Below are 13,475 nucleotides of genomic sequence, written 5' to 3'. Positions count from 1 at the left end.
GCATGTTGCCTTCAAAGTGAATGTAGAAGCCTTCTACCTTTGTACAAGGGCTGGTTCCAGTTTCGCACATATACTTATACTTATTGACCATTACATGTCTCCAAACTAAGATGCTTGGGATTTGTTAGGTGAGCATTATCATTATTAAAGCATCTACTTGGGCATCACAATACAATTAGCCATAATATATTAAGTCCATGACCACATCTTTCGGTATCAGATTTTTGGAGTCTGTCAAATTCAGGATATTGGTTATAGGTTAAAAATGTATTATCGGATAAATCTACCAACAAGTACAAATACAATCTCCTAGCTGTACCTGGAGTTGGTCAAGGAGGATACCAGCCTTCTGCTGGGATCGGAACTCCTGAGGTACGGTGCCGTTAGGACCACCATTCAATGTATTTTTTTGAAAGGCAAATGGTGACTGAGGTCCGTCAGTTGTGTTGAGTAGAACTTCTTTCACAATGTCAGCAGGAGATTTAAAGACAACCGGAGCCTCTGGTGCCAGGGACTTGGGGGGATTCTTGGTAGACCATCTGCTCTTGGGTGGTTTATAATCTACTTTAGGTAAAGAGATCCTCGACTTCACGTTGGACAAATCTGGTATCCGATGATTCGGATTGCCTTTTCTGTAATCACAATAGTTTATTAAAGATAGAAATTCATCTTTGTAAAAGGATACAAAATGACCACATTTAGACCAATCACCTTGATTGATTAGATTTGCTGGGAATGGGACAGTCTTTTTTTGGTATATGAGAGGCTACAGCATCATTGCAGGGCTGTGACCTTTGCACCAGTGAGTAAGTAGGCGGTTGTTTAAGACCAGACTGTGAAAACTCATGATTAACATGACTTTGCTGCTTAGACATTAGCGGATGAGGAGAGACAGCATCTTCCTCTAATTGTTCGGTTTCAGAGTTTTGTTGGTGCTGAGGACTGGAACCACCGCTAGAGAGGCTGTTTGAGTCAGGAGGACTCTCAGTAAGGCCCATGTCTGGAACAGTTTCACCTGCAATCCCTGGAGCAGCAGCCATTGCATCAGAAGTAAAGTGGCACAGTGGGGTGAAAATGGGGAGGTTGGGATGAGAGGACACCTGGTATGTTGGACATTGAGGTTTGCAGTCACCATCAGCTTCTACTACCATTGGTGGTGAGTGAAAAAAGTGCTGCTCACTGATGATCTCTGACTCTTCTTTGTTATTGTTGACTGGTTCATTTCGAAACCCTTGCTCACCTTGCGCTCCATCTCTCTTCCCCTGAGCCATGCCAAAGAATGTGTCCCTCTCAGAGAAGTACTCAGTCTTCAGCCCTTCTTTCGACTTCTTCAACTCATTTGCCTTGTCTTCATGATGACTCCGTTCTTTAAAGGTGCAAATGTCATCACCGACTAAAATTGGGAGGGAAAAAATGCAGAAGAATGCTGTAAAAGTTTTTTCTTTTTTTTTTTTTTTAACTATTACAGTTGCTATTTCTCAAAACATAAAAAAATACAATAGAAGGAAAAAACAACTTAGTAGAATTCACAAAAAGAGTACTGTATTTTCACGACCATAAGGCGCACCTAAAGGTAAAAATTTTTCTCCAAAATGGACATTGTGCCTAATAATGTGGTGCGCCTCTCGTATGGACTGAGCACCGAAATTTGTCTGTCTGACTGAGCAATTTTTGAAAACGCGGACGTGAGAGCCCATGAGAACCTTAAACTCAGAATGTTGAGTGTGACAGGGAGCGTGCCCCCAGTAGCATCTGATGAACTCTGAGTTTGTCATCATTCCGGGAGGCTTGACGAAAGAACTCCAACCGCTGGACAGCAATGTAAACCGGGCGTTCAAAGTCAAGTTGCAAGCGGCGTCGGTGCAATGGATTACGAATGGCCAACACAGCTTTACTACGACTGGAAGGCAGCGCCGGGCGAGTTACACCCAGTGGCGCCAACGGGGTGGCCAGGGGTGGCCACGGCCACCCTCAGAAATTTGTTGGCCACCCCATTTACCACCCCGCTAGCCAGTATATCGTATTCCTGTTGGGAAGTACTTTTTATATTTTGTTCATTCAGTTATAATTATTTTTGTGTCATATTAACATTGTGTTAGGAAATACCCAGTTAAGATATGATTGCTTCTGTACTTGCTTTTATTTGTACCTGCCAGAACCTGCTTTTCCCCAGTAATTATTTTCTTTTGGTAAATGTACACTTTATGCCTAATATATGCATAACACAATACAACAGAATTGTAGGGAACTCAAAATGTTGACTGGACAGTTATGGACTATGCATATTAAATCATTAGTAACATCAAATATTACACAATACACCAAAGTATATCAGTAGCCGTGTCCTTAACTTTTTTTAATAGATTTCCCCTGACCTTTTTACTGCAATAATATAATGAAAACCTGAAATTAGGGCTTTTAGTTTTGGTGTGCCACCCCAAGATTTTAAGTGGCCCCATCTGGCCACCCCTATGAAAAATTTCTGGAGGCGCCACTGGTTATGCCACAATTTGTTAATGTATTGTGGATGCTTGGTTTAAGGTGTCTGCTTGCAACGTTGTTCATGCGTTTGCCAAAGCCAGCATCTTTTCTGAGCAGGAGGGGGAGCACGGCAAGGAGACTGACTCTGACAACGACGAGAGGGAACCTGCAGTGTTTGATAGAGACCTAGCCCCGCTGTTCAATTCGGCTACAGAAGATGAGGACTTTGGTGGATTTGTGCATTGATTAACTCATTTGCTCACAAAAACATCTACAGGACTGTCTCAGGAAATTAGAATATTGTGATAAAGTTCTTTACTCTCTGTAATGCAATTAAAAAAACAAAAATGTCATACATTCTGGATTCATTACACATCAACTGAACTATTTCAAGCCTTTTATTATTTGAATATTGCTGATTTTGGCTTACAGCTTAAGAAACCTCAAAAATCCTATATCAAAAAATTAGAATACTTCCTCAGACCAAGTAAAAAAATAATTTAATAACAGCAAAACTAAATCAAACATTTGAAAATGTCCATTGATGCACTCAGTACTTGGTTGGGAATCCTTTTGCACGGATTACTGCATCAATCCGGCGTGGCATGGAGGCAATCAGCCTGTGGCATTGCTGAGGTGTTATTGATGCCCAGGATGCTTCGATAGCGGCCTTCAGCTCATTTGCATTTGTAGGTCTGGTGTCTTTCATCTTCTTCTTAACTATACCCCACAAATTCTCGATGGGGTTCAGGTCAGGGGAATTAGCAGGCCAATCAAGGACAGTGATGCCATGGTCAGTGCACCAGTTACTGGTGGTTTTGGCACTGTGGGCAGGTGCCAGATCATGCTGGAAAATGAAATCCTCATCTCCATAGAACTTTTCAGCAGATGGAAGCATGTAGTGCTCTAAAATCTCTTGGTACACAGTTGCATTTACTCTGGACTTGATGAAACACAGTGGACCAACACCAGCAGCTGACATGGCTCCCCAAACCATTGCTGACTGTGGGAACTTCACACTGGATTTCAAGCAACTTGGATTTTGCTCCTCTCCAGCCTTTCTCCAGACTCTGGCGCCTTGACTTCCAAATGAAATGCAAAACTTGCTTTCGTCTGAAAAGAGGACTTTGGACCACTCTGCAACTGTCCAGTGCTTCTTCTCCATAGCCCAAGTCAGACGCTTCTTCCGTTGTCTTGAGTTCAGAAGTGGCTTGACCATGGGAATACGGCTATTGTAGCCCATTTCCCGGACACGTCTGTGAACTGTGGCTTTTGATACCTGGACTCCAGCTTCAGCCCACTGTCTTTGAAGCTCCCCCAAATTCTGGAAGCGGCTCTTCTTCACAATTTTGTTAAGGCTGCGGTCATCTCTCTTGGTTGTGCAGCGTTTCCGGCCACATTTTTCCCTTCCAACAGACTTTTTGTGGATATGCTTTGAAACTGCACTCTGTGAACAGCCTGCTCTTTGAGAAATTTCTTTTTGTGTCTTACCCTCCTGATGGAGGGTATCAATGATGGTCCTCTGGACAGCAGTCAGATCAGCAGTCTTCCCCATATTTGTGATTTAGTTTACTGAACCAAGCTGAGTGTTTCGAGTTAATTAGATGATTCAGGTGATTAGTTGAATAGCCTACTTGTATACTTTTTCATGATATTCTAATATTTTGAGATAGGATTTTTGAGTTTTCTTAAGCTGTAAGCCAAATTCAGCAATATTAAAATAATAAAAGGCTTGAAATAGTTCAGTTGATGTGTAATGAATCCGGAATGTATGACATTTTTGTTTTTTTAATTGCATTACAGAAAGTAAAGAACTTTATCACAATATTCTAATTATCTGAGACAGTCCTGTAAATACATTCTATTTTTAATTGTTTTAGTGTCCCAAAGACGTATACGTCTTTTAGCTTTTTTTTTTAATTTTTTACAAGAGACATCTCTGGGTTCTGATTCAATTTAGCTCCAAAGCACAAAGCTGAAAATCCATTTTAAAGCAATAAAACTGGCCACTGGAGGGCAGTAGCGCATTTGGTAAGACGGCAACGAACGGCAGGGCCACATGGCTGAGGCGCTGGCGGAAGACGATCGAATGGAGAACAGCCTAGAGGACGCGCGGGTTGCCAGGCGCTGCACGTCGAGCAGAACGACCGGGACCACCAGTGCAGCAGAAGATGCCGTTGAGTCCGTGCTGCTCGCCGAGCAAACCCCACGGAAACTCAAAAAAATCAATCTTTCTGAGACAGGCGGCGATGAGGGAAAAGTTTACCTGGCTGTCGCAGCCACAACAGCGTCATCTCTCAATTAGTTATGTGTAAATAAATTGTTACTTTGCCATCAAAAGCTCTATTTGTCTTGTTGTTTATGTTATTTTGTAAAATAAAAACATTCAGATGTTTGGGATGTAACTAAAGCAAAAAATAGCGGTGTTAAAGTTATGTTTGAAATGTATGCTTTCACAAAAAGCTCAATTTCTCTGTTTTTTCATCAGAAATTGGAAAATTGCTCAAACTAAGCTATTTTCTAATGCTGATTTCTTAAAAATGGAAAGAGATATGAACTTACTTTTTTTCCTGCTGAAAGGAGAGAGTCTAATCTTTCTATTGGTGGGTTCCATGTTTATATAGCAATAGAACAGAATTTTCTGTGGGCATTGCAAAATCAGTCAAAATCCAGTAAAACAGCCGGGAGCGAAGGGGGCTGCACCGTTAAAATAGGCTGGGAGTGAATGAGTTAAGATTGGTATGAGTAGTTTGTTAATTTTTAAAATAAAGTACAATTTAAATAAGTTTTGCTCCTGCTGCCTTTTATAAAAAATAAATATGCTAGCGCACATGCTAGTGGATGTTTTACAAGCGCTCAATAATGCGGTGCGCCTTGTATTAGAGCAGGGCGGTAAACCGAAGTTTTACTGTCACCGAAATTCTTCACGATGACCGACGTAATTTTGACCATGTAGGCAAATTCAGTAATTTAATAAAACAAGAAAATATAGTCTTTTCATCCCGCTTTGACTCTGTGTTGTTCGGCTATGTTCATTCCCCTTTAAGAAAGCAGACAGTGTGCTTAAGCTTGGAGTCACGTGGTTTTCAGGAAGCCAAACAAACAGAAGCCCGGTAGGCTAACGCCAGCGGCTAACGCTACAAGTAAACGGGATGTAGTCGGGCTTAAGTTAGCTTCGCCAAACTTTCACCCGACATTAAGTAAAACTCTTGGCGGGTTCCACCCGCTGTCTTCCCTGGTTCTCATGATTTCAGGAGAGGATGCTTTCAGTGCTTTCTTCTGGTAGCCAAGCCACAGGCTAACGCTAGCGGCTAACAGCGGCTACAAATGAACGTGAAAGAGTCGGATAGCGGCTCTAACCTTGTCGAAACGGCTGAAATGAATGAGTGGACTGGGCATGGACTTCATGTAGCAATCATTATGTCGCGTTATTTGGCATCTCTGTGTGATTTCTCTGAAAGCTTTCATGATGGTTAAGCAGTCAGCATAAAGTTTAATCCAGCAGTGAAGCCTATATATATATGACAGTTTAATGGCCACAGCTATTTTTCTGTATGTGTTTGCTTTATTCTGCCTTCATAAAACCTTAAATGTTTCATTGGCATCAGAGCAATACAGCTTTAATCTGCTTGTTTCTGTGTGGGAGGGTGCATGTATTAAAAAATGTTTCGGGAAAAAAAAACCTGAAACCTTGACATAAACACTTGTGTTGAATAATTATGTCACAGCAGCCATTACCAATAAGTTGTCTGAAGTGTACTGTTAAAGCTGCAAGTCATTTGTGTTAGAATGACATGTTTGCACAGTCGTCATATTGATTTTTATAACGTACATTTTTCAAGTCATACAAGCTGTTATAATGTTCACACTAGAATTCTTATTGTTTACAATATTTTTTTAATACTTAATGTTTAGACTGCATGAGCAATTGTTAAATTGAAAGCTGGTAAACAAATTTAACGAGAAACGGTTAATTTGTATTCCATGGATTGATTAAAAATTTCAAATAATACAACAGTCCGCTTGGGCGAATTTATCGTCATTTATCGTTATCGAGGTAAATCTGCTCAATTTATCGTGATACGTACTTAAGGCCATATTGCCCAGCCCTACCTTGTATGTGTGTTAAATACAAAAATATAACCTGAAAATGAGCCTGTGCCTTTTAATACTGTGCGCCTAATGGTAGCGAAAATATGGTAGATTCATTTCCACAAAACTGGACTTAGGTTATGTTTGTACAATTTAGGAACCAGTGCATTTGGGGCACAGGTGTCAAACCGATTCCAGAAAGGGCCTAGTGGGTGCTGGATTTTGTTCCAACCGATAACGCGCAGAGAGTTTAACCAATGAACTTCCTGATGAAACAAGCAGCACCTGACAACACTTCCTGATTACACATGTAAAAGATCTAAATGGTGAAAAGGTGTCCTCTTCATTGGTTGGAAAGCAAACCTGCACCCACTCGGCCCTTTCTCGAATCGGTTTGACACCTGTGATTAAGGGGGAAATATCTTACATCGATTTGTCTGAGGTCTGTCTCACTTTCTGTATATAATTATATAGTTGTAATATAAGGTTACAGCGACCCCAAATTTTTGAACCGGAGTGTACATATTTAAAAATCCTATATGATACACTACGGTTCAAAAGTTTGGGGTCGCTTTGACCCCAAACTTTTGAACCGTAGTGTATACAGTGGTACCGCTACATACAAAGTTAATTCGTTCCAGGACCATGTTTGTCGAAATGGTTGTATGCCGAGCAGGATTCTCCCATAAGAATACAACATAATTTCATTCGTTCCACAGCCCGAAAACCTACACTAAATCCTCAATAAATACTACTGGTACTATTGCAAATAGCTATTACACAAAATTGCAAAAGCAATTACACTGAGCAAAATAAATACATTATGAATAAAAATCGGAATATAATAATAGTAATAATAGATAATAATACCTGTAATAATGTAATGAATCGGGTTCTAATGTGGCGGATGTGTTTTGCGTGGTGTACCTGAACGCACCGCGTGGCTGACGTGCCAGAGAGAGGATTTTTTTACTTTCACTTTTCAGCTTAGGTAGACAAAAGGCATGTTGTGTTGCATAAGTTCTGAAATAAATGCTGAAAAACTTGATGAAGCTGGCGATATTACAATCAATAATAATTGGCACCTTAACTTATAAAGACCGGCGAATGGAGGTCAGAGCAGGACCGTCGAGATCTACGGCCGTAGTGCCAAGCAGTACTATTATTGTCATCTTCATTTCAATGGTAAACCTCACCTTTTTTCTTTTTTCACACCTGCTTTAACATTCTTTGAACCCCTGTTGATTTCTCTCAAAAGAAAATCCGCCGTGCGTCTGTCTTGTGGGAAAACAATGAAATTGCGACGCTGTCATAAATCTTCGTATTTCGAGCATTTTGTCGGACGTAATAACAAATGGCAAGTCAAATTTTACATCCGATGTCGAAAAGCTTGCGTGTCGAAGCGATCGTATGTCGAAGTACCACTGTATAGGTATCATTTACTGTATTGTAAAATGACTATCCCTTATAATTTAAGTTATATTATACAATAACAACAATTAAGGTGTTTAAAAGTAATGCAATAAAAATACACATTTTTGCTAACACTATGTAAAAATGTGATTACAATACTGATGAAAAATAATTATGATCAATTTAGCCAGAATTGCGCAGCCATACTACAAATACTTACTGTTAAAATGCTGAAATCAAATGATTTAGAGGGTTAGGGTTACGGGGGTGCTGGAGCCAATCCCAGCTAACTATGGGCAGTAGGCGGGGTACACCCTGAATTGGTTGCCAGCCAATCGTAGGGCACAAGGAGACGAACAACTATTCACGCACACTCGCTTACTTAGGGACAATTTAGAGTGTTCAATCAGTTTACCATGCATGCTTTTGGGATGTGGAGGGAAAACAGGAATATCCGGAGAAAATCCCAACAGGCACAGGGAGAACATGCAAACTCCACACAAGAAAGCCTAGGCCTGGCATTGAATCCTTGATCTCAGAACTGTGAGGCTAACATGCTAACCACTCTGCCACCGTGCCACCAGATTTAGATTTTGATACTTCGAATTGATTTTGACACAAAATGTGTTAATGCACATTACAATACGCTTAAACAGATTACTCCCTTAATTGCTTGTTAAATTACTCACAGGCTGAAAGTCCATCGGCATCTTCCAGATGTTTTCTTAATGGGTAAAAGCTCTCCTCAGGAAGCATATGCTGTACTTCATGGCCACCAAGATCCTGTGAGGTATTCGGTCCATGAGATGAGGCTTGAATACATTCTGTATTGTTATCATGTTCCTGTGTCAATCCTATGATGCCATTGTCATCCATCTGGTTAGAAAAGTCATTATCCTGCTCTTCCCCTCCATCCCACTCATCCTCTGATCTGTCAGAGCTGCTGCAGACTGGAGCTAGAGTCCAAGATAGAACTCCTGCTTTTGTGTTTTTTACCGTCTCCATTCACTTGTCAGCTTTTTGTCACTCAACTCTGACCTGAGGAAATGTGGCAGGTAGACTCTTGTGGCCCCATCAATTAGCTGGTTGAATTCCAGCTGTGCAGAGGAATCCTTTGAATGGAGCGGCTAAAGAAATATGACAAAAATAGTTTAATAGGCGCTTAAAACATTCAACATGATAAAAATTCAACATGATAAAAAAACTACATGTCTCAAAATACAATTCTATTTTAAATGTGATTATCCAAACAGACGCTAGAGTGTCACGTTTACCACTTTATTACAACAATTTTCCTTTCAACTACCGTATTTTCCATTTTCTCAAAAGCCGACAGTGCGCCTTCTAATCAGACGCGCCTTATATATGGATCAATATTGGTTAATCATGACATGACATTACCTTTAGCGTAGCTCTATCTAATGGATGCATAAGGCCACAGGGTGACCCAAAAACATGTTTTTAACAATCCAATGAAACCAAGAGTGATGGACGTAAATAATTTATTCATAGTAATTGGTCATTTTCAGTTAAAACGTATGTCCTTCAATTAAACGACGTCCTCCTGCATGAATGCATTCTTGAAATCTGCTGTTGACCACTTATTAAAAAATAAAAAATAAAAAATAAAAATAAAAAAACCACACTGGCAGACATGAGTGGCAGCACTGCGAGACAATGACCTTGAGCAAGTAAACAATGACCGATTTTAGTAACCATGGTGAGATCAGTATGAAATTCAGAGTATTCCAGCTAAGATGAGGAATCAATCTCAATAGCAGATTTTCAAGAATGCATTTGTACAGGAGGACGCCGTTTAAGAGCGTCACTCTTAAATAAAAGTGTAAATTTCATCATTGTTTCTTAATTGGCATGTTTTAAGGTTTCAATTCCGATAAAAAAAAGTTTTTTTCCATCATTCTTGGTTTTGGATTGTTAAAAAGTTCCCTTTTTGTGTGTGTGTGTGTGTGTGTGTGGGGGGGGTGAACCCTATATATATACCAATATTGGTTATTCATTGTTTGATCTTCCCCTTAGCGCAGCTCCACCAAGTAGATGCATAACGCAACCCTAACCACTACTAATACTGCGCCTTATAACGCGGTACGTCCTATATATGAAAACAGTTTTAAAATAGGCCATTGGTTGAAGGAGCATTTTATACTCCCATGCGCCTCATAGTGTGGAAAATAGGGTACTGAGGACATAAACCACACAACAGAATCTTAGTTTTCCCATTCTTGCTTGATGTACCACTTCAGTTGCTCAACAGTCCAGGTCTCAGTTTTCATATTTGTACGAGTGTGGAATGCGGGCCAGCCAGTTTAGTACTCACATTTATTTTTACTATGAAGCCCTATAATGTGTAGAATATGACTTAGAAAAGGCGTTGCTTAATGAAAGCATAGTCTTTCAAAATCTGTATGCACATTTCAGCATTATAGAAACCAGTTGCATGTTCTGCCACATCATTCTTACCTGTGAATAGGGCTGCAACTAATGAATATTTTTATAATCGATTAAGCGGACGATTAATGAAACGATTACTCGATTAATCCGATAAATGTCCATTTTTGTCAATTACCTTTGGAATTTAAATTGAAGTTGTTTTAGGCATCTTGTAAGTAACAATGAAGACAAAATGGATGACCATTTCCTTAAAAAACAATATTTTATTAAAGCTTACTAAGTTGTTGCATTGAGTTCATTTTGTCTATACATATAGATAAGTTGAATTTTTCTATTACCCCAGACAATTTTTAAGGTTGTCTTATAAACCTGTCGCAATATGCAATAATTCCATTTATCGCATGGTAAATAAAAATGAAGGCGGTAATTTTTCCGCTGCAATTTATCGCCTCCCGTGCACGTGCGTGCGCGCGTGCAGCTGACGTGCTGTTAAAAATTTGCCTTATTACCAACTACGCAAAATGCATTTTTGTTCTGGGTCCGGCAAAAAAAAGAGAGCAGGAGCCAATTTGTTCCCATTATATCCTATCGTTCAACGTATACCGGCCGCGCCAGTGATCTGGATTGACTGCGGACCATCTCCGTCGTGCCGGTGCCCGCCGGATGGTTTAGGCTATTTTTTTTAGCTTAGTGCAGTTTAAGTTTAGTGCAGGTGGAGAAAAAAAAGAAAGGTGGCGCTTACCATTGAAATGAAGATGTAAATGATAGCAAAATATAAGCATGGTGTGTGCATCCATGAATTGGGTCGACAATAGGGCCGAAGAATGTCAATGTCGGTTGAACAGGTGTTGTGCCGAAAAACAGCCGCCCCGCGTGAAATGTCTCCCCTGACAGGAACGCTTATTTATAACGCTTTATTGAGGTGAAAACATCAAATGTTTTCATGGACGCATTACAGTAAAGGATTTACGACTGTACAATCATTTTTACATAAATAAATTATATAAAATACTAGCACTGTATTTTAGTCACAAATCGTAGACTGGGCCACATAACCATCTTTGAACAGAGATTTATTAGTCTACAGGTTTTCACGACCATATCCCAATGACAATCACACAGGTATGACATTTATTAGTTCCAGCAGAGTAAAATAAAACATTCACGGTACAGGGTGACCCAAAAAGTTTACACTCAGTTGACTGCTTGTTTAAAAGCCATTGAAACATATTTAAATAGGCTGTCATGGTTAAGTGATACATTAAGGTCACTCAATGCAGCTGGTAATCTCTCGTCTCTACAATTCCTGTGCTTCTGCTGAAAATGAAGAAAACTTTAGCTGTACGTGAATTGCTGCGTGCCGGTCTGACACCTACTGAGATTGCAGCAAATCTGAGAATATCCAGATGTGCAGTCTACAAAGTTAAAAAGAAGCTGAAAGATACTGGAACAGCCTCACGAAAACCTGGGTCTGGAAGTGACGATCTGTGCGGACCAAAAAGTTGATTGACAAGGTGATATGTGGCCACCCCAGAGTCCAGATCTCAATCCCCTGGATTATAGCATATGGGCAACTGTGGAGGACAGTGCCTGTAAGAAGCCACAAACTTCTGTGGCAGCCTTGGAGAGGTCCATTGTTAGATCTTAGGAAAAGATGACAGCATCCTACATAAAGAAGACCTGTCAAGCGTTCTGCAGGCGCCTGGAGGCTGTTGTGACACTTAAGGGAGGACACATTGAAAAACAGAGTGTACTGTACATGTTCTTTACAATAATGTATAATTTGTGATTCAATTCTAATTCTAAGATGAATAAACATGGCATTTAAGTTGTATTATGGCAGTGTACTTTTTTTTGGGTCACCCTGTACAAGAAAATCGTTTCCATGGCCATCGATTGGTAAGAAAAAGCTGTACGAGTGACGTGTGGGCGCTCAATAATAAAATAAATAAACAAATAAATTAAATAAAATAAACGCTCAATAAAGCGTTATAAATAAGCGTTCCCGTCAGGGGGGGACATTTCACGCGGGGTGGCTATTTTTCGGCACAACACCGGCGGTCTTCCTCCGTTCGCCAGTCTTTATAAGTTAAGGTGACAGTTCTTATTGTGGTAACATCGCCAAAGAAACCACCACCTTCGTCAGGTTTCTAATCATTTATTCCATCAACTCGTTGAGTGTCCACTGCTGTTGACGCCAGGATCGAAACAGAACGTAAAATAGCGCTCTCCTGCTCATCGTCAGCCCCGCGATGCGTTCAGGTACAGCAAAAAAAGTCCGCCACATTAGAACCCAATTCGTTACATTATTAGAGGTAGTGTACTGTATTATGATTATTATTGCTAGTATTATATTATTGTTATTCTGAGTTGTATTCATATTTTATTTGTTTTGCTCTTTGTAATTGCTATTTGCAATAGTAACAGCAGTATTTATTAAAGCAGTAATGTGACGTAAGGTTGGCCAACCATGTTTTTGAATAATATCAATGGCTAAACAGTTATAAGCATATTTTCGTTAATTTTTTAACGCAACCCTTCCAGATTCTTTGTTTAACCCATAGCAACGCCCTTGACAACAAAATGCTTTTCTTCGGCAATCTTCGGAAATTACGTCACACCGGGAAGTGCGAGGGAAGTCCGCCATAGAACAGTATTGTTTGTTGCATTGCTTCTTGGTAAGATGCCACGGCGGTGTGTGGCGATTTTTTGTTCTCACTCAAACGAAAAGTTGTATGAGTGGCCAAAGGATAGCAGGGCACGTAAATGGACATCTTTCGTTCGCACGAAGCGAATGAATTTCACGCCATCATCGAGTAGTGTTCTCTGCTGCAAACACTTCGAAGATGCCTGCTTCCTTAACCGGTCTGCTTATGATCAAGGATTTGCCAAAATGTAAGTGTGATTTTTTGATAGATGACTGATGACTTTGTCAAAGCAGAGCTGCCAACCGTTGTGGAATGAACAGTATAAGCTAGCGACGTTAGCCGAAAGTTAACTCGTGGCAATCCCCGATCATAGTTGTTGTTGCGTTCGCTAGGTTGCGTGTTTAAATTGTGCGTCATCTACGATCTTGTCCG

The 13,475-nt window shown here is 40.2% G+C and overlaps 1 protein-coding gene across 5 annotated transcripts in view; it reads right to left on the bottom strand.

Annotated features, from left to right (window-relative positions):
• The window catches only part of akna (AT-hook transcription factor), a 52,384-nt gene that overhangs the window by 25,776 nt on the left and 13,133 nt on the right, over nt 1–13,475 (bottom strand). For 4 of the 5 annotated variants that reach the window (XM_057819663.1, XM_057819666.1, XM_057819664.1 and 1 more), the window contains exons 2-4: nt 8,676–9,113; nt 712–1,393; nt 320–632 (exon numbers count right to left, since the gene is read on the bottom strand). In XM_057819663.1, coding sequence (XP_057675646.1) covers nt 320–632; nt 712–1,393; nt 8,676–8,991 — 1,311 coding nt within the window. In that variant the 5' untranslated portion in view covers nt 8,992–9,113. Of the gene's footprint in view, nt 1–319; nt 633–711; nt 1,394–8,675; nt 9,114–13,475 lie in introns of those variants that run through there. The other variant, XM_057819667.1, reaches the window with a different exon arrangement.

The sequence above is a fragment of the Corythoichthys intestinalis genome, chromosome 17, assembly GCF_030265065.1.
Source record: "Corythoichthys intestinalis isolate RoL2023-P3 chromosome 17, ASM3026506v1, whole genome shotgun sequence".
Taxonomy (NCBI): domain Eukaryota; kingdom Metazoa; phylum Chordata; class Actinopteri; order Syngnathiformes; family Syngnathidae; genus Corythoichthys; species Corythoichthys intestinalis.
This window is presented reverse-complemented; position numbering and strand designations above follow the sequence as displayed.